Genomic DNA, 19722 nt, shown 5'->3' with positions numbered 1-19722 from the left:
CTGCTGAACTTCTTACTAGCCTACTACATTGATGATATTTTTTTGATCAGACCGGAAAAGCAAGAGGGAGCTATTGTGCCACCTCTTGATAAGACACATGTATTCCTGAGGATGGGAATTAAACCCCACAAAGATTCAGAGGCTTACCAGATCCATAAAATGTTTAGAGTTCCAGCGGTCAGGGATATGCAGAGGCATTCCCTTCAAAGTAAAAGGCAACTTGCACATTGTACCTCTTGCCACAGAGAAGGAATTATGACACCTAGTGGGCCTCCTTGGGTTGTAGAGCCAGCGTATCTCACATCTAGTGATTCTGCTCCATCCCTTATACCAAGTGACAAGGCAGTCTGCCAGCTATAACTGGAGCCCAGAGCAGTGAAGGGCTCTGCAGCAAGTCCAGGCTGCCATGCGAGCTGCCCGGCCATGCAATCTTGGCAGATCATATGGTACTAGAGGTACCAGCAGTGGGAAAAGACGCAGTATGGAATCCTTGGCAAAGCCCTGTGGGAGAATCACAATGCAAGCCCATGGGGTTCTGGAACAAGGCCATGTCATCTGCAGAAGAGAATCACATGCCTTTTGGTTTTGGTTTGGGTTTTTTTTTTTTTTTTTTTTGGCTGCATTAGGTCTTCGTTGCTGCGCGCGGGCTTTCCCTAGTTGTGGCGAACAGGGGCTACTCTTCATTGTGGTGCGCGGGCTTCTCATTGCGGTGGCTTCTCTTGTTGCAGAGCATGGGCTCTAGGCACGTGGGCTTCAGTAGTTGCGGCTCGGGGGCTCTAGAGTGTAGGCTCAGTTTTTGTGGCGCAAGGGCTTCATTGCTCTGCGGTATGTGGGATCTTCCTGGACCAGGGCTCGAACCCATGTCCCCTGCATTAGCAGGCGGATTCTTAACCGCCAGGGAAGTCCCTCACATGCCTTTTGAAAAACAACTTCTGGTTTTCTGCTGTTCCCTGGTGAAGATGAAACACCTGACCACCGGACACCAAGTAACCGCACAACTAGAACTGTCTATCACGAACTGGGTCTTATCAGATCCGTTAAATCATAAGGTCAGACAGGCCCAGCAACAATCCATCACAGGATGAAAGAGGGGTATCCAGGGGTGATCATGAACTGTACTAAAGGGCACAAGCAAACTGCCAGCTCAGGTAGCTCAGACACCCATTCCAGGCACCACTGTTATACAGAGCACCTCCCTCGGTTCATTCTTACAGCTCTATGGGGGCCCCATCAGGTCGACTGAAGGAGGAGGGAACAGCTTGGTTTATGGATGGGTTGGGTCAGTATGTGGGCACAAGTGAAAAATGGGCATTCTCCTTGCTCAGAGGACTGGGGACTTGAAAGACAGTGCCAGGTGAAAATCCTGCCAATTGGCAAGAGCTTTGCGTTATATACTTAATCACCCACCTCAGGTGGAAAGAGAAGTGGCTAGAGGTTACAATATTTATACATTTATGGTCAGTGGTGAATGTCCTGGCTAACTGGTTAGGGTTTGGGAAGGAAAAAGACTGGAAGATGGGGGACAAGATCTGAGGCAGAGGCCCATGAATGGACTTGTGAGAACTGGCTCTTAGTGTGAAGATCTTTGTATCACGTGCTAACATCCACCAGAGAGCATATTGCTTAGAGGAGGCACTGACCAACCAAGTAAACAAAATGACCTGGGCAGTTGACATCAGCCAGTCTTTGTCAATGGCCACCCCAGTGATGGCATGATGGGCCACATGAACAGAGTGCCCACAGTGGCAGAGATGAAAGCTATGGAGAGGTCCAACAGCATGGACTCCTGCTGACCAAGGCTGATCTAGCTAATGCTACTGCAGAATGTTCAACCTGCCAAATACAGACACCAACACAGAGCCCCCAAGATGGAAACATTCCTTGAGGAGAACAACTGGTCCCTCGATGGCGACTTCATAACCTTATGTCCCTTCCATACTGAAAGGGCCAATGGTTCATTCTCATAGGAATAGACACATATTTCAAGTATGGGCTTGCAGGGTCTGAGCCTGCAGGGTCTGAGCCAGCGCCTCTTTCTCAGGACTTAGCATGGGATGCCATATAACATCGTGTCAGACCAGGAAGACCAACTTGACAGAAAGGCAGTGCAAGAGTGGGCCCAGGACCACTGGTCATATTACATCCCACACTATCCAGAAGTTGCTTTTCTGATAGAGCATTGAAACAGTCTGCTAAAGGCACAGCTGAAGCCCCAGCTGGGAGGCAATACTCCGTGAGAATGGAGTGCCATCTTCCAAGATGCAGTATATGCACTGAGTCAAAGAATTTTATATAGCACTGTGTTCTCAACTGAAAGAATACCACGGTCTGGGAATCGAGGGGTAGAAGCAAGAGTGGTTCCAATTACCATTACTTCTAATGACCCACTGAGAGATCCGGTAGGTCTGTAATGTGACAACTTGCCTAGATTGAGCTACATTTCCCAGAATTCTCATACTTGTGGGATGTTCTGCAGATTTGATGGGCCTTGGTGAAGCAGGAGCCATAGAGCTTCTCTGTTGGAAATTCAGTGCAGGGGCATCAGGTACAGTTTCAGCTCACGCACATTGTCACTATCGGCTCACCTCTCTGGTGGCGGGCAACCCCCGGGCCTGTGGCTGCCACTACACCCTCCCCTCAGCCCTCCTTCAGCTTTTCAGACTCCTAGACCAGGGCCAGGCGTGTGTGTAGTCATGGGCAAGGAGCACGAGCTTATCAAATTTGGAAGAAATGAGAGACTGATACAGACTCCAGTTCATCCTCCTGGGTTCCAGCTCATGCTTCTGGGTTCTAGTTTGTCCTTGATCTCCCCCACTTCATGTTCATTGCCCCTCCCGACTGCCCTGCAGACCTCAAGCTCCAGCATTAGGTGTGAAGCTTACAGAGACTGTTTAACTAGCTAATACAATTGAGTAAGGTAAAATCTATGATGTCTCTACCTATAGATGATAGATAGGTAGGTAGGTAGGTAGGTAGATAGAGAAATGTAGGTGACATAGGTATGGATATAAAAGTAAAATCTCTTAATCATTCTACCTCTCTGCTTGACTCCTGCTTAATGCAGGGACTTTGTGCTTACCTTCCCTGTAACTCTACAGGACTAGAGGACCTGGTCTCCAAAGGAGGCATTTTTCTCTGGGGTCACAGCAAGAATTCCATTGAATTCTAAGCTACAGCTGCTGCCTAAGCCCTTTAGGCTCCTTGTGTCCAGTGCCCAGCAGGCCAGAAGAGGAGCCACTAACATGGCAGGGGTAATGGACTCATTATCAGGAGGCAGGGCTACTGTTACACAATGGGGCCATGAAGAAGCACGTGTGGAACTATGCTGCCACTTGGGCCTATGTTAGTGCTCCCTTGCACAATAGTGACTGTAGGTGGACAGGTACGGCAGCCCCAGCCTGAGAAGGGCATAATGACCAGCGGCTCAGTCCCTTCAAAGATGCAAGTCTGGGTCAGGCCCACCAGTAAGACACTGAGGCCACCAGAGGGCGGTAGCTCAGGGCGAGCGTGATCTAGAACTGATAGTGAAGGAAGGAGGTGCTGAGTGACAATTGCAGCCCCAAGAACAGCTGCGGAGGTGGGTGCTGTAGTTAGTCCCACGAACATCACACTTCTAAGTTTCCCCTCTGGAAGAGAGGCCCTAAAAAAGCCAGAAAGAGAGGTGAGAGGGATGGAGGGTGGTAGATTCAAAGATGCACCCCCCAGGTCTCCCTAAAGGGAGAACTCACTGCCCAACAAGGGAGTGAGGGCAGCAGGCCATCTCCAGCCATCAGCTCGTTCAGGGGCCGCGTTATCCACAGAAAGCCACTCCGCCTTCCAGAGGAAGCCCGCATTTGGTGACCAAACGAGGCGGGAGGTACAAAGGCCCAGCCATTTCCACTCAATAGGGATCACTTTGATGGATAAGACTCCAGAGCTCCCTGCCCAGTTGTCGAGATTTTGTCGTTTGCATGGCAATTCCCTCTCTGCTCAATGCTGCTTCCTCCCCTTTTCCTTCACAGGTGTTGATCCCTCATAAACTTCTGGCACCCCAAACTCCATCTTGTACCAGTGAATCCAACGGGGCAAACTCCACATCTCACGATTTTTCTAGGACAACTGCCCTGCCCTGGCACAAACTACGAACTGGAGCCCTTCAACTCTCGGCTGCTTATTTATAAACATGCCTTAATATATACCCAAAGGAAAAGATTTCAGATAAGTCATGTTTTATGGGAGAAAAGTCCTTATGTTATATGCAAATATATTTTTTTGTACTCATTAAAACCACATAAAAGTATATTATGCATTTTAAAAGGTTGATTACCTCAAAACCAGAAATGCCCTCCAGGCTCTCTGCTGACATAACCCACATTTATGAACGCCGAGGGCAGCTCTCCAGATTTTCTTCTGCTTCATTATATGAAGAGATGTTGTCTTGTAAAATCTTGAATAAATTTGTAAATTTAAAGAAAACATTTTGTCTTGTTATTGAAGATATTTTAATAAAGAGATCTTGAAATGGTTTTTCCAAGAACTGTTTCAGTTATGAGTGAACAGAATATGATTCCTCTGTTGTAACTCTGAGAAATTTACCAGGGCAACAAGGAAAAAATAAAAGGGAAATATATAAATCATCAAGCATACTTAACACGTTCTAAGCAGTAAGGGGGCTTAGAGCAGGTTTTTTTTTTCTTAACAAGCAGTCAACTTTCAATGAAAACACTTTAGGAAGCAAAGATCCAATGGGGAAAAAAATGGGTGAAATATGATAAATAATTTTGAATGATAAAGAATACAAAATCAGACCCCAAAGCTACAATGAGTGTCAAAGACCCCTTGTAGTTAATCAGTTTGGTCCCATCAGTTCTGGAGCTTATTTTAGAGAGCCGTCAATTGGGCTTCATATTTCAACTGTTTTTGTTTATGTTACTCGGTGCTGTGTCCTTCATGTAGACCTAATAACCCATCATCAGAAGATGTATACTTTATGGTCTTTCCAATAATGAGATGCATCTTCGCTACGCAGCCTAGCCATTTAAGAGATGGCTGACTCAAGTTGAGTCCAGATTGAAGCAAGAAACCAGTTTACCTTTGAGAAAGTTGAATAACCTCTATAGCGACTGAACCTTTGGTTCATTCATTTTAGTACAAAAGGTGGCCTGATATAATGGAGCAAACATTGTATGTGGAGGTGGACAGGCTGGGTTTGAATCCCAGATCTGCTACTTACTGTGATATTGAATAAGTCATTTAGTATCTCTGAGCCTTGGTTTCTCATCTGATGATCAAGGATTTTTGTGCAGATTACAGAAGGTGATGTACATGGAAGTGTGTGACACATAATAAACTAGGCTCTAACCAACAGTCCAAATGCAGGCTACAGTACTAGTGACATAAGAAGAATCTCTCAGGTTATGTTTCCTATCATGGTCTGGAATATACATGACAACACCTATTGTGGAGTCAACAGGCATGGGCTGAAAGGCCAAAGAAATGCTTCAAGGTTACCCCAGGACACATCCTCAGAGAACCAGGTATAAACTGAGTCTCCTGGGAAACGCAACCTGAGCCCACTGAAATGTTGCAATCATCAAAAGTTTGGGTGTGATCAATGGTGAGAAAGAGAATGCACGAGAAAGAGCGAGCGAGAACTAGAGTGAGAGTGAGAGTGTGTGTGTGTGAGAGAGAGACTCTGTGAACAGTAGCTCTGGCCACTCAACAGGGGAGACACCACCTTGATACTCAGTATGGAAAGATGGACAGGAGGGCACACCTACAATACATGGGGAACCACAGCTTCAGTGTCTTATGAGTACAAAGAACAAGACAATGACTTATTCTTATCTGAGCAGCTGTAGTAGTGGGTCCCCAGCTGCCTGGCTCCCTGTGCCAAGGGGAAATGAAAAATACTATAATAGCCTCTCTTGTCTCCATTCCCTCTTCCTAGATGAGCTTTTTCCCACTGGAGCACTAGAGCAGGGCTTTCTTCCTCCTTCTGGTATTCTGCCTGCCAAGGCCAGGGGCCAGCCTCACACCGACCTGACTGGAGGGGGGTTCACTGGGCTCTGACCCAAGAAAATTCCCTTTATAGGATCTGTCTTGAGGCCAGAAAGTCTATCATGACAGATTCACTACTTTGGCTTAAGGCTTCATATACTAATGAAATCAAAATATCCTCCCCGCAACTATCTTCCCAAATATATCACACATCATTGATACACATCTTATGAATGAGTTTATCATATCCTCTCCACAGAACACAATTTGAGGGTCAGTAAGTGTAAAAAGCTTAGTGAGAATAATAGCTGGAAGGAGACAGATGAACTTGGTCAATTTCCCCTTGTCAGTTATATAATAATAATAATAACAATAATGGTGACATTTATTGACTATATGTGATCTTGTCTTATCCTCCCAACAACACTATTTATTAACTCCATCCTGCAAAGTGAGAAAACTGAGCTACAGGGACTCATACAACTTGACCAAGGTCACACAGCTAGTAAGTGGATAACCAAAGTTGGTGCACTTGATCTCTCTGTGCTATACTGTTTCTTGGAGAGAAAAGCAACTGTGGTGTCTCTGTTTCATACATCTCTTTGAAACCAGACCGCTCACAGTGGACTTAGCTGAATACTATGACCAAAATCTCTTAGGTCTTTTGTTTCGAAAACAAAGATGATGGCAGCCAAAGGTACAGTGGCACCAGCAAAATCTTTTTCCTGCAGTTCGTTATCTGGAACCTCGTGTTTATGTCATGAGAACTTCATTCTCCAGTTTATCTGCAAAGGGTTGGAATGCACGTCGTTTTCAGAGTAGAACCTCACACAGGACTTTAAAATGTAGCCAGCAGAATGTAACATCCCAGCATTGTAATTCATTGCTGTTAAGAGTTTTCTTTGAAGCCAAATAGAGCTTCCACATTCACATTCCAGAAATGCCCCCACCCCTGCCCCCATGCTTTGCCTGGAAAAATCCTTCTTATCCTTCAAGGCCCAGCTCAAATGTCACCTCCTTTATGAAGTCCTTCCCAGCCCCACAGGCAGAATTAATTGATACTCCTCTGTGTTCCCACAGCACTTTGTATTAGCACTGCTAGTAGAGCCCTTGCCACATTGTTTTAGTTAGTTGTATAAGTAAGGTCCTTGAGGTCAGAGACCCGTCTTATTCATAAATCCTTTTATCCCCATATCCACGGCCTAGCACATACCACACTTCATCAAATCTAAAACTCCATTGATTGTAAGATACACCATTATTTTATGAACCACTAAGAGAGATTTAAAAAAACAAACCCTGACAATTATACTATGGCATGCCGTCAATTTAAAGATGTGTCCCAAATTCAAGGATGTCTATATATATATATTTTTTTAAGTGTGCCTTAGAAGTGATTAACTACAGTAATAACGTCTCAGCAAATGTTTCTAGGACTGGTTTATAAACTCAAGGTGGAGCAGCTATTCCTAGAGCCCATGCTTCTGAATAAGTACAGAATTGGGAGTTGGTAGGGAATGGTGTGCAGTTGCATTGCTGATTTCAAATATTTTACCCAACAGATTAAAGGGATGAGTGGCCTGATGTGCCATTCCTGTTAAAAAAAACACCTCCACATCGCCCTTTCAATAGACTAGAAGGTACAGTGATGATATGTTCTGATCTAAATTGGCGGCCACCTAATGCCCACAATCACACGAGTGTGATTACAGAGACAATGCGACAGAATTTGCATCTGCCTTGATTCTGGTTCTTTAAGCCAGTTCAACCCACTGCTGTTCCCATCTGCCCATGAAGACGACCAGTAACTTCTCAGCTTTCTCCCAGCTTGTTGCAGCCCTGCTTTTAAAAATTAAAGCATCGAAAGATGTGATCCTGGGACTTCCCTGGAGGTCCAGTAGTTAAGACTCTGCACTTCCAGTGCAGGGGGCGCGGGTTTGATCCCTGGTCGGGGAACTAAGATCCCACAGGCCATGTGGCACAACTCCCCCCCCCCCAAAAAAAAAGATGTGATCCCTTCCCAGCTCCAAACTGTTGGCTCCCCTGATTGCATATTGTCTCCCTGGATAGTGTCTGGATCTAGGCTGTCTAAAGGGCCTCTCCACAGGGAGAGCCTTGCTAGGGCTCAGCATCCCAGGCTGTCTCATCAGGAAACTGTATTTCAGTTCTATCCTAGAAATACAAACGCCCCACCCAAGAGCTGAGCTAAGCCATGCACTTGTCTTTTCTGCACCTCCTAACACCACACTCCTTCCCCGACCCCCAAGCACACATAAGTGTGTGCACACACACACGCACACACACACACACACACATACACTCATGCAAGATAAAGCAAACCAAGTTGTCCCCAAAGACTTTCAATGTGCGGTTGGTTAATAGAAATTCTGGAGTAAAAGCTCCTCTTTAAAAATTGAAATATACTAAGAGGATGGAGCCTAGTAGCTTAATAGAATTTGTGAAATATTTTAAACATGTAAGCTGCTCTGCACACTAGCATTCAGGGGCTGAGGGTCTTTCTGGGGCAAGGACCAAGGGGTCACCTTTAAGGGAGTGATGAGGAAGAGAGTCAAACAGGGCAGAGAGTTCCTAGTCTGCTCTTGTGCCTAGATCCTGGGTGGGAAGCAGTGACCATCAGAAACCAGAAAGTCACCTTCCTCTCTGAGGGGGCTGCCAGCTCCTGGAAGTTATCAGAACTAAGTCAGAAAGCTCCAAAGATTATTATTTTCGAATTTGGTCCAATTGTCCCAGGCCGGGCAAGGCCTGCTCAGCTCCAGGTCAGCCTAGTTTGTCTCCATTCAGGGCCTTCCCCGACCTCAGTGAGTAAAAAGGAAACAAGAGAAAGGAGAAGAAATAACCTCAGTTACTCCCTCTCCTGATTTATCATTGACGCGGTAGTTGGAGATGTTCAAACTATAAACAAGAGCCTTTGTATATTTCCTTTGAAAGGAGGTCTGTAAAGTAGATCCCCTGACGTATTAAAGCTGAACGTCTCCAATGCCGTAGGGGTTTTACTTCCTCACAGGTAGTTACACTTGTGATTAAAATCACTGTGGTGAAATCACAGAACCTTAGAACCGAACAGAATCTGGATGATAGATCTACTCCTTCATTTTACAGATGAGGACTTTCGGGCCTAGAAGGTTAAATAGCTAGTTAATAACAAAGCAGGTCCTAGAACCCAAGTGTCTAGACCCCCAGGCTGGGGATTTCCCATCAATGAAAATACCTGAACCCTTAACAATCGTATCCCACCTTCACAGTGTGTAATTACATTTGGTTCATTGGACTTAAAAATACCATGCAAATAGAACTCCAATTACAAAAAAATCTTGATTGATACAAACAAATGCACAGAATCAACTGGCCCATAGTTTCCACCGAAGGCCTGAGGCAGTACATATTTGTTCTTTTAAAGTAAAAAAGAAAAGCTCTTAACACGGCTGGATTCCTGTATAAATCAAGCGACCTCACTAACAGCTTACCTAGATGACATCCAACACCTTTCACCCAAGACTCGGCCGGCTGATGACGCAAACTGGGCAGGAAACATGAATTTTCCCCTGGTAGAATTTTGGAAGACCTGTGTCAACAACGCCCCTTGCTGGTCAACGTAAGAAAAGGCAAAAGCTACTGCTGTCAAAATCAGGGCTGTAGCCAAGGTCACAGCCGTGTCTCTAAGCCATCTTCTGGTCTATGGGCACCGTGGCCAGGTCAAGGGAGAAAGCATGGAGAAAACAGCAGGAGGGTGGGAAAACCTGCATTTGCGGGGGGAGACATTTATATATGCCTAATTAAGGATAGATCTCAGGGAAAGCAGATACATTTTTAGTATCCCACTGAGTCTGAACAGGCTGCTTTAAGACCCATACCCACATGTTATGCTTACACAAATAAATGAGATTTTTATTGTTAATATCAATGAACACAGATGGAAGAATATTCACGTGTCAAGGACACATTGCTCACAAGATCACAAAACGTCTGTTGATCCGTATTCATCAATGATTTGGTGAATCACTACATGTCTTTGAGTAAAATATATATATATATATATATATATATATATATATATGTAAAGAGATTTCTAAAACTTCATTTCTATTTGGACTCTGGCAATAAATTCATTAGAAAGAGAAAGCAGAAGCTTTGAAGCTAACATCTACACCTTTCATAGATATCTTGATTCACCAAACATGAAAATCACATCCCACCGCACATGTTTTAAGTTGTACACAAAGGAAGCACAAGAAACACTGATTTGGCTCAATCATTTGCCTAATGAAAGGCTTTTTTTATTTTTTTATTTAAAAAAAAAATCCCCCATAAAGCTGTCAGGGGTACCTGATGACGTTACAGAAGCAAAGTGTTTTCTAAGCAGCTCCAGGGCTCTGTTGTTTCTTGCTTGTATGGTCTTCTCCGCTCTCAGTTCATTCTTGATGGCATTGAGCTCTCCGTGTATCTTTTCCATTTCTAATTCATAATACAATTTCACTTCTTCCTTTAGTAGTGCATTTCCAACCTCAGTTTGCTGCTTTAACTTCCTAACAGCTTCTTTTAAATCCTTGTTCTCAAGGCTCAACTTGTGGATGACCTCTTTGGCTTGCTGGAGCTCTTCTGTTAAGTTTTTAACATTTGTTGCTTTTTCAGAGAGGTCATTTCTTAAAGCTTGAAGTTCCCAGTCTTTCTTGGAAGTTTCCATCCCTGCTTCTTGAAAATTTAGGGGTTTTGAGGAGACTTCTTTTTTGCAGTTCAAAAGTTCTTTTTCTGCATTTTCGAATTCCTCTTCTATTTTTCTGCATTTCATATTAAGTGCTTCCAGCTCTTCATTCAAAAGATTCAGGCGAAGTTTCGGAGACATTCCTTCAGTGAATTTCTTCTTCTTGTCTTTTCGTGGTGGAGTTGATAGTTCCTTTGTACCCCAGCTAAGAGGCTCTTCTGCACTATTAAAGCTTTCTTCAGCTGCAATGCCTAAATTAGACGATTCATAGGAGGCAGAATTTGTGTCTGCCTCATTCTTTGAAATGTTTATCTTTCTCTCTCTTAAATTTGGTTCTTGTTCATTTTCATTTGGTTGAGAAATAACTTCTTTTCTTTTAAATTTATTTTCTTCTTGAAACTTTCTACTAGACAAATTAAAAATCCCTTCCATTCTCTTGGCCTTACCTAAAGTCATTTGTTCAGAAGAAGATTCAAGCTGAGAAGCCTCATCTAGAATATCCTGTGCACTATAAAAAGGAGCAAACATATTCTCCTTCCAGTGTTTTCTTCTAGCATCCATTTCTTCAGGCACCTCTTCCAATTCCTGAAAAACAAAATTTAAAATCAAGGCACATATTTACACTGGCAGCCGGGGTACTGGAAAGAACTAAGAATCCTGGCTCAGGGGTGAAAGAACCTAAATATTTGAGGGCTGGCACTCCCTCTAACTCACTGAGTGACTTGGGCCTCAGTTCCCTCATTTTATAAATGGAAAGGGCTAAACTAGCTAAGTTCTACAGACCTTTCCAGCTTTAGAATTCTCTGATCCTATGAAATATAACCAATAAATGGACACACTTGGCTATTTATTGTAGAGAAAATAATTTTATGAGCAAGTAGCATGAAAACAACTGCTTTAAAACAGTAGAAGTGATTTTAAATTAATAGGTTAATATTGATAAGTTAAATCTGTGCTTCCAATGTGCCTGTTTTTTTTTTTTTTCTAGTTCTTTTCGGTTGGACTACTGTTTATTCATTCTTTAAAGTGACTAAGACATCAGTGCTTAATGCAATGTGAGCTGCTTTGGGTAAAGTATACCATGCAGACTTCCTTATGACTAACGCTGCCAAACGCCCTTCTGTCTTGACCTGTAAATTCCTGCTATTCCAGTCTTGGGCTTTGCTTTTAGGCAAGACTGCCAAGCGTACAGAATTCTATCCGTTTTGACAGCAATTTCATGATGAGAACTGAATGTCAACAATTGAAAATATTAATGCCACCAAATGGGTTTTTCTCGAGATACTGATTCCAAGTATAGCTTTTAGGTGAAAACTTAGCATACTAAATCACAGCTAACTTTCTAAATTTACAAAAATTAGAGGATACTTATTTTGTTTCAAGGAGTCTTCCCTATTCAAAGACAGTCCATAACATACAGCTTTCCTAAACCACAGGAACATTTGATCAGTAACTACTTTTGAGAGAAGGGAGAAAGAAGGACCCAAGCAACATGCTGAAGGGCCACTGGCATCTGAAGCCACCAAACTGGCAACTGCAGTTACCGCCAAAGGGTGGGAAGAAGAAGAACGGGGTCACTTTATTCATTTTATACATTAATTTGCTGTAATATAGTTGGAAGATTACCACCGAGAAAAATCAAAGTATGCCTGCAATCTATTTTTCCCATGAACACAAATGTAATTTTATCTTGGTAACAAAAAATGACAGCTGTGTTTATTTTTTAATTAATATTTTCTTTAATATTATTAAAGATTATAAATGTAATATTATATTAATATATTATAATATTTAATAGTTGTGTAATATTTCATATTATATAGAGATGCTAATAGTAGTGCATGTTATCTGTAGAATTTTGGAAAATACAGAAAATCACACATACAAGAAAACAACAAAAGAAATCTTCCTCATAATCCTGTGGCCCTGAGATAACCACTTTTTATGTTTTTTTTAATAAATTTATTTATTTATTCATTTATTTTTGGCTGTGTTGGGTCTTCGTTTCCGTGCGAGGGCTTCCTCTAGTTGCGGCGAGCGGGGGCCACTCTTCATCGTGGCGCGCGGGCCTCTCACTGTCGCAGCCTCTCTTGCTGCAGAGCACAGGCTCCAGACGCGCAGGCTCAGTAGTTGTGGCTCATGGGCCCAGTTGCTCCGCGGCATGTGGGATCTTCCCGGACCGGAGTACGAACCCGTGTCCCCTGCATCGGCAGGCGGACTCTCAACCACTGCGCCACCAGGGAAGCCTGATAACCACTTTTTAATATATTGTTTCTTGATTATTTTCTTTTTAACGAGTATAGTTTAAATTCTAACAAATTGTTCTTACTACAGACAATGAGAGAATAAACTCGATACCTACATGCCTGACACCTATCCCCCAAAAGAAGAGGGAAGGGACTCACTCTATACCCAAGGATACATCTCCACTGACAACTATTTGGCTTTGAGGAAAGGAAAAGGTACAAATATTCAGTGAAGGTGTTAAAATGATTGGTTCAAAAGCCATAACCCAAGCTTTAAGTTTAGTCAATCAGACCACAGTAGTAAGCCAAGACTTGAAATTCATGGTATGTATTTGCCATTGGAGCATCCTCTCCTTTCTCTTGAAATAGTCCGTTCTGACTTTATTATTCTGTTAGTCACCATCCAGAAGCATCGATGATCTATCTGCCCTTAAAGAGGAAGATGACCATAATCCCATTTGCTCTCCTCTCTAGAAATATGAATGCAAATGCTGGGAATTATTACAGGGATCATAAAGGAAAGAAACAGAGGAAAGAGAAAAGATGGCAATACTAATTGCCAGTCACATTTTTATTTATTTATTTATTTTATTTATTTTTGGCTGCGTTGGGTCTTCGTTGCTGTGCACGGGCTTTCTCTATTTGTGGTGAGTGAGGGCTACTCTTCGTTGCAGTGCGCGGGCTTCTCATTGCGGTGGCTTCTCTAGTTGTGGAGCACAGGCTCTGGGCACGTGGGCTTCAGTAGTTGTGGCACGTGGGCTCAGTCGTTAGGGCTCACGGGCTCTAGAGCGCAGGCTCAGTAGTTGCGGTGCACAGGCTTAGTTGCTCTGCGGTATGTGGGATCATCCCGGACCAGGGCTCGAACCCGCGTCCCCTGCATTGGCAGGCGGATTCTTAAGCACTGCACCACCAGGGAAGCCCAGTCACATTTTTTAGCAGTCAAATTTTTACCAGACGACAACCCTGTAAAAGTTTAAAAATGCTTCTAATCAGGTAGCAATGGGAGAGAGATTACTATTCTTCCTACCTAATTCTGGATGAAAGGCACTGGTGAGATTGATCAGGAAAGCGGTATGCAGAGGGGCAAGGTGAGACCACTTTATACATGAAGCTAGCAATAATGACAATTCTGAGATAGAGGTCTGGGTATAGAGAAAGGTTAAAATAGAAAGCTCTTTTCATTAATGATTTTGCACCTTGAAACCCTCCCATAAATCTCTGGCTAAAAACATATATATATATATATATTTTTTTCCAGCATCACCACATTTCTTTCCTGGGCCTCTGTATAATTTCCTGATACAGCCCATGCTTTTCACAGAACTGGGAAGAGTCCATTTATTTTATAACTGAGGCTCAGAGAAATTAAGTGACTTGTCCAAGTCCAAACAGCCTATAGTGGTAAAACTGAGACCCTGTCTCCCAGATCAGTGCCTATTCTAAAATTCCTCTTTATTCTTCTGTTAGGTTTCATTCCACAAATTGAAAGAAAACAACCCACTATTTTCAGAGCTTAGGTATTTTTAAAGGGCCACAAAAGGAGAGAGGAAAAATGAAGGGGGGAGGGTAAGGAGAATTGCATGTCACATATCAAAGGCCAGAAAGAGAAAGGTCTGAAAAGCCTTTTGGAATTTCCCTCCCATAGCTTACACAGGGCAGGGTCAAGGGGTCTCTGAGCTGCTTCTTTCTTTCTCTCTCCCTTTCTTTCTCTCTCTCCTTTCCTCCCCTTTCCCTTTCCCCCTTCCCTCCTTCTTTTCTTTTCTTTTTTTTTCTCTTTCATTGGCAAGATATCCTTTAAGGGCTTGTTCCCAAATCTAGTCACAGAGTATGGCAAAGCCCAGAGTGCGGGTAAAAGGTGCCAGGCTCATTTTCTCTTCACAGATTGCGTGGTTTGTGTTTTACGCAGAACAAGTATGACATTAGTATTCTCTGGAAAAGACAAGAAATATGCTTTAAGGGCTTCCCTGGTGGCGCAGTGCTTGAGAGTCCGCCTGCCGATGCAGGGGACGCGGGTTCGTGCCCCGTTTCGGGAGGATCCCACATGCCGTGGAGCGGCTGGGCCCGTGGGCCATGGCCGCTGGGCCTGCGCGTCCGGAGCCTGTGCTCCGCAAATGGGAGAGGCCACGACAGTGAGAGGCCCGCATAACGCAAGAAAAAAAAAAAAAAAAAAAAAAAAAAAAAAAGAAATATGCTTTAAGACAATGATACTCCTTCCTCTACCCTGGCGTGGCAGCCATTTTGCTTTCAATAAACTTGATTAGGTAATTTGTCGCAGCATAAGGCAAGTCAAACCGGAGCCATTATTGAAAGTATAAGCATGCCTTTTTAGTGGGTCTTTTATTATTACAAGTGCCTACCCAACACTATATTGGATGTTGAAGGACTGAAGGGTAGGGGAAGGAGGTCCAAGAGAAATGAAAAATTTAAAGAAACGAAAACACAGGAAAACAATATAAAGTCATATGACAAAAACAACATTAGTGGGCTTCCCTGGTGGCGCAGTGCTTGAGAGTCCGCCTGCTGATGCAGGAGACGCGGGTTCGTGCCCCGTTTCGGGAAGATCCCACATGCCGCGGAGCGGCTGGGCCCGTGAGCCATGGCCGCTGAGCCTGCGCGTCCGGAGCCTGTGCTCCGCAAATGGGAGAGGCCACAACAGTGAGAGGCCCGCATAACGCAAGAAAAAAAAAAAAAAAAAAAAAAAAAAAAAAAAAACAACATTAGTGGTCCTCTAAGCCAGTGATCCCCCAGAAGTCCTTGGGACTGCACTGTTAAGGCATGGGTGTCCATTATACGGCTACATCTGTTCATTTGTCTCTGACATGAACTGATACTGGACACCTGACGGTTCTAGTTAGTGTCTCCCTGAAAACATCACCGTTCATCCTCTGGTGACTTACTTTTGCAGTGGCAAACTAGTAGGGCATTTTGGTGGAGTAAGGAAATTTCCTGACTCATGGAAATGGTTTCTACTCACCTAAAGAATTTGGGAACCACTGATAAACTGAAAATGGATTTATAATGTAATATCATATGTAACTGTTGAAAGCTAAGCAAAGAGTGATCACTTATTATGGATCTTTAGGTAAGCTGTTTCATAAAAATCTTGGGTGAATGCATATATGTCTTCAAAAAGTTCCAGAAAGTAATACACTGTTTATTGTGAAAGGAGAAACCCACAAAACCATCCAATTTTCATTTTCAAGGTATGGGACCCTGGGAAATATGCTCATATTAAGATGGATAAGTGATCAAATATGTGAAATCTAATTATTTATGTTCTAAAATATTTATACTTTAAACCACACGCTTTAGGGAAATTTGATGCCATAAGAATCAAAGATCTCTTTGCTTTTTTGCCTTATCTCATTTACATTAGATTTGATTTCAAAATTTCAGGACCATCTCTTTTGCATAAATCTTGATCTGTCTGCAAAATGCAATTATTCTTCCAAGCAGGGGTAGGCAGGGACTGGGAAACCTCCAGAGGCTTTTTCCCACCTCACAAGAGTGCTTCAGCCCAAACTTTGTAAATTGGGAGTGATGTTTAGAAAAGGTCATCTCCAACCTGTGATGGGGCAGTAAGGGGAAGACAAAAGGCCCTTCTTAGCCCAGGCAACGTTTTCCCATTATTCTTGGATGGTTTGGTTCTCTCAACCCTCAGAAAAACTGCTTGGCCAAGACAGGAAAAAAAAAAAAGTCTGTTTCAAAGAAAGTCACTGGCCTTGCTTCTTTGCTCAATTGTCCAATCTGTTCTCACATAAAAGCAGTAGTTCTCAACTTATTTTTCTGCTTCCACTGTTCCCAGGCACAAAACACAGCCATCATTATCCCCTCCCCTTGCTCCAGAAGATGCTGACCTGCTCCCTTTAGGGGAGCTTCTCCATTCCCCAGCCTTTCAAAAATCTTTGGTTTACAGAAACTATTAAATACGAAAATGAGGACCTGCCCAAAGCTGTCTGAAGGAAGGTGGGTAAACGTGTTCTACCATGCAAAATTGTGGGGAAGGAAAAGAAAGTTCTTGAGAAAGGAATTAAGCGTGGACTATGGTAAAAAAAAGACTGAAGGAGTCAGATATCTTGGCTCCCACACTTTAGAACTATGTGGAAACTTACCTTTTGTGAACCTCAGTTTCTTCAGATGTAATATAGGGACAATATACCTATTTCCAGGTGGTTAGGAGAAATTATTGAAAATGAAAATGGAAGCAATTTTAAAGTATACTATACACCATGGGTTTTGTTCTTTTTTAGATTTTCCTTACCCTCCCTCAGAACATAAACCAGTCAAACAACCCAACCCTTCTCCAAAGATACGTGCTTCAAAGTTGCCAGCCTGAAGTCATCAGACCTCAGAAAAAGTCAGTTTGAAAAAAAAAAGGAAGCACTATTAAGGTAAGTAGGAGGGAACCTAAACTTGAATCTTACATTAACTCGACCTGCATCTTCATGGAAGAATTAGCCCTAAATCCTGTAAATTGTTGACGTCCGCAAATTTCCAAAGCTAAATTGATTCTAAGCAGAAGAGTTGTAGTCTTTTCTACATCAGAAGAGATTTGCATTTTTTTTATCACCAATTGCTTCACCATGAACTTTCCAAATGTCCCAGTGTTTTTCAGAGCCACCAATAACATCTTAGAAATATTACAACTGGGGTATCAGTTTGAAGATTATCAAGGATGACTCCACACTCTGAGTTTTTCTTGTGCTTCTGCATCATTTCATACATAGTTTCATTTTACCAATACGCTGTGATCTCCTGGCATCTTATTCATGGTTGCATCCCTGCTGTTGCCTGATACATAGTGGCCCTCAATAAATATTTGTTGAATGAATGACCCTTAATATTCTTCCTGAAAATCCTACAATGTTTTGATTCTAACTGAGTTTCTGTAAGTACTTATAACTTCTCTTTTGGCTTATGAGGTTTTTGGGGGTGACATTTTAGGGAAAGGGCTTTTATTTTTCCCTTAAAATTTATTTGGCTTACCTAAAGTCTTCAGGACACTTTTCTTTCATATTTTTACGAGGCTTTTTTGATAGTGTACTGACAGTGCAGACTAATGGTCTAGTTAAAAGATTGAAGATTTACACTGGGTGAGGCTCTGTGCTTCTAAACCTCCATAACCAGCTATCAGCCAGCAAAACGGTACTTACAATTCCTGACGTCGAAGGTCTTCTATCTGATGCCGCTGTCCTCCTCCTCCAGATTGAACTGAAAAAGAAAATATATTATATATAAAATATATTTTATATATTTTGGTTAATATATAATTAACCAAAATGCCCAAATCTGTGTTCATGTGAGATGTAGCTTAAAATTACAAGTGATAGCCTTAATGTTGTTTGGCTTACCTGAAATGCGATGTCAGACACTTCGAAGCAAGTTTTCTTTTTAACTTGTCAACCCAATTTCCCCACTAACACACCCCTAAGTCTTCCTTCCCCAAGCAATGCAAATATCAGATGGGACAAGAATCATGGTGGCATCTTATTCAACACAGTACCTCCTCGCCTTTAGCAATTATTGAGCAAATGAGCTACCACTGGTGGCCACAGCGGCATGCTTGTTAGTAAGCAGCAGGCCAAGAGCCGCGTTAGCAGAGGCTGGAGCCGAGGCATTGCCTCCCTCCCCCAGAGTCTAGTTATTTTTAAAAATCATTAAAAAGGGAAGTGATCCCGGTTTTTGCCTTAATCTTTCATGGTCCTCACAAATGAGCCAAGCGGACAAATTGTCTTCTCTATTGTTTGGCCGATATTGAGAGCGAAGCAAAGTACCATTGAAAACCGGGCCCTGTGCACGGTTCTTACCCCCAATTCTTTATCATTAGTGTGGAATAATTCCTTCTAGGAGAAAAGATACGAAGTCGCCTTAATTCCAAAAGGCCGAGTACTTTATTAGCATGGAAGTCACTTTCTTGCTATAAAGCTGCATCTAAGCATGCATAGTTTGGGGGTTTTCTCTGTAAATGGTTAACTAAACTCCTGCCACCGCTGCTTCCAGTGGAGACGAGGTGGCTAGGGTCAGGGTGCTGCCCGGGCCGCCACCGCAGGTGACACCTCCCGCCTCTCCAGTCCCTACCCTCTGCTGGCGGGCCGGCAGGAAGAAGGCAGGGGCGAGGCCTGACCCCACTCCTCCTTCCACACCCCGAGTCCCACACCCTGTCCCTTTCCCTCCCAAACGCCCGCCAGTTCCCGGCCGGGGCCCTAAAGGGTGAAGAAACCCGCAGTGGGCATCGAGGCGGGGAGAGCGCTGCCTCCGCCCGGGTCACCCAGGGAGGGCGAGGGGCTAGCCTGGGGAGCCCCGGCCGGGCCGGGCACAGACATACCTGGCGGCGTGGGTGGGGTCCGGTGGGCCCTGGCCCCTCTTCCCTGAAGACGGCCACCAGCGGCGGGCGGCTGCCCTGGGTTCGGCGCTGGCCAACGCGACCCCTCTGGACCGGCCCCGGGCAGAGCCTCTGCAGTGCAGGGCCAGCGCGGGCCGCGCCGTTGCCTGGCAACCGGCCAGCCCGATTTAAAGGGACCCGCGCGCCGCTGCCCAGAGCGCCGGGCCGGGCGCTGCCTGGCGATTGTCACAGCCCGCGCGAGCACTGAGCATGCCCGGTGGGGCGGGCGCCGTGGCGGCTTCTGCCTGCACGAAAGCCGAGCTCGAAGATCAAGAGAGCTGAGTCAGGGCGGGAAGGGTCGAGAAACTGCGAGGCAGCCCCATCCATGGTGGGCTTATTACGGAGGGTCTGGGTGACTCACAAATCCACCGGGACACTGCGATTGTGAGGGAGGA

General features: G+C 44.0%; 1 protein-coding gene across 1 annotated transcript; it reads right to left on the bottom strand.

Annotated features, from left to right (window-relative positions):
• Positions 1 to 10259: 10259 nt before the first annotated feature.
• On the bottom strand, positions 10260 to 19437 carry CCDC160 (coiled-coil domain containing 160). The gene is made up of 3 exons (XM_007462878.1): positions 19271 to 19437; positions 18099 to 18156; positions 10260 to 11284 (listed from the first exon to the last, which is right to left on the bottom strand). Exon 3 carries the CDS (start codon positions 11258 to 11260, stop codon positions 10283 to 10285), a length of 978 nt encoding a protein of 325 aa, XP_007462940.1. The 5' UTR covers positions 11261 to 11284; positions 18099 to 18156; positions 19271 to 19437; the 3' UTR covers positions 10260 to 10282.
• Positions 19438 to 19722: the final 285 nt, after the last annotated feature.

The sequence above is a fragment of the Lipotes vexillifer genome, unplaced genomic scaffold (genome assembly GCF_000442215.2).
Source record: "Lipotes vexillifer unplaced genomic scaffold, Lipotes_vexillifer_v1.1 scaffold481, whole genome shotgun sequence".
Taxonomy (NCBI): domain Eukaryota; kingdom Metazoa; phylum Chordata; class Mammalia; order Artiodactyla; family Lipotidae; genus Lipotes; species Lipotes vexillifer.
Note: the sequence above shows the minus strand (reverse complement) of the source record. Positions and strands in the feature narration are given on the sequence as shown.

What these genes read in the sequence shown, in the direction of transcription:
- CCDC160 (XM_007462878.1), bottom strand. Translation starts at nt 11,260, where the DNA reads ATGGATGCTAGAAGAAAACACTGGAAGGAGAATATGTTTGCTCCTTTT.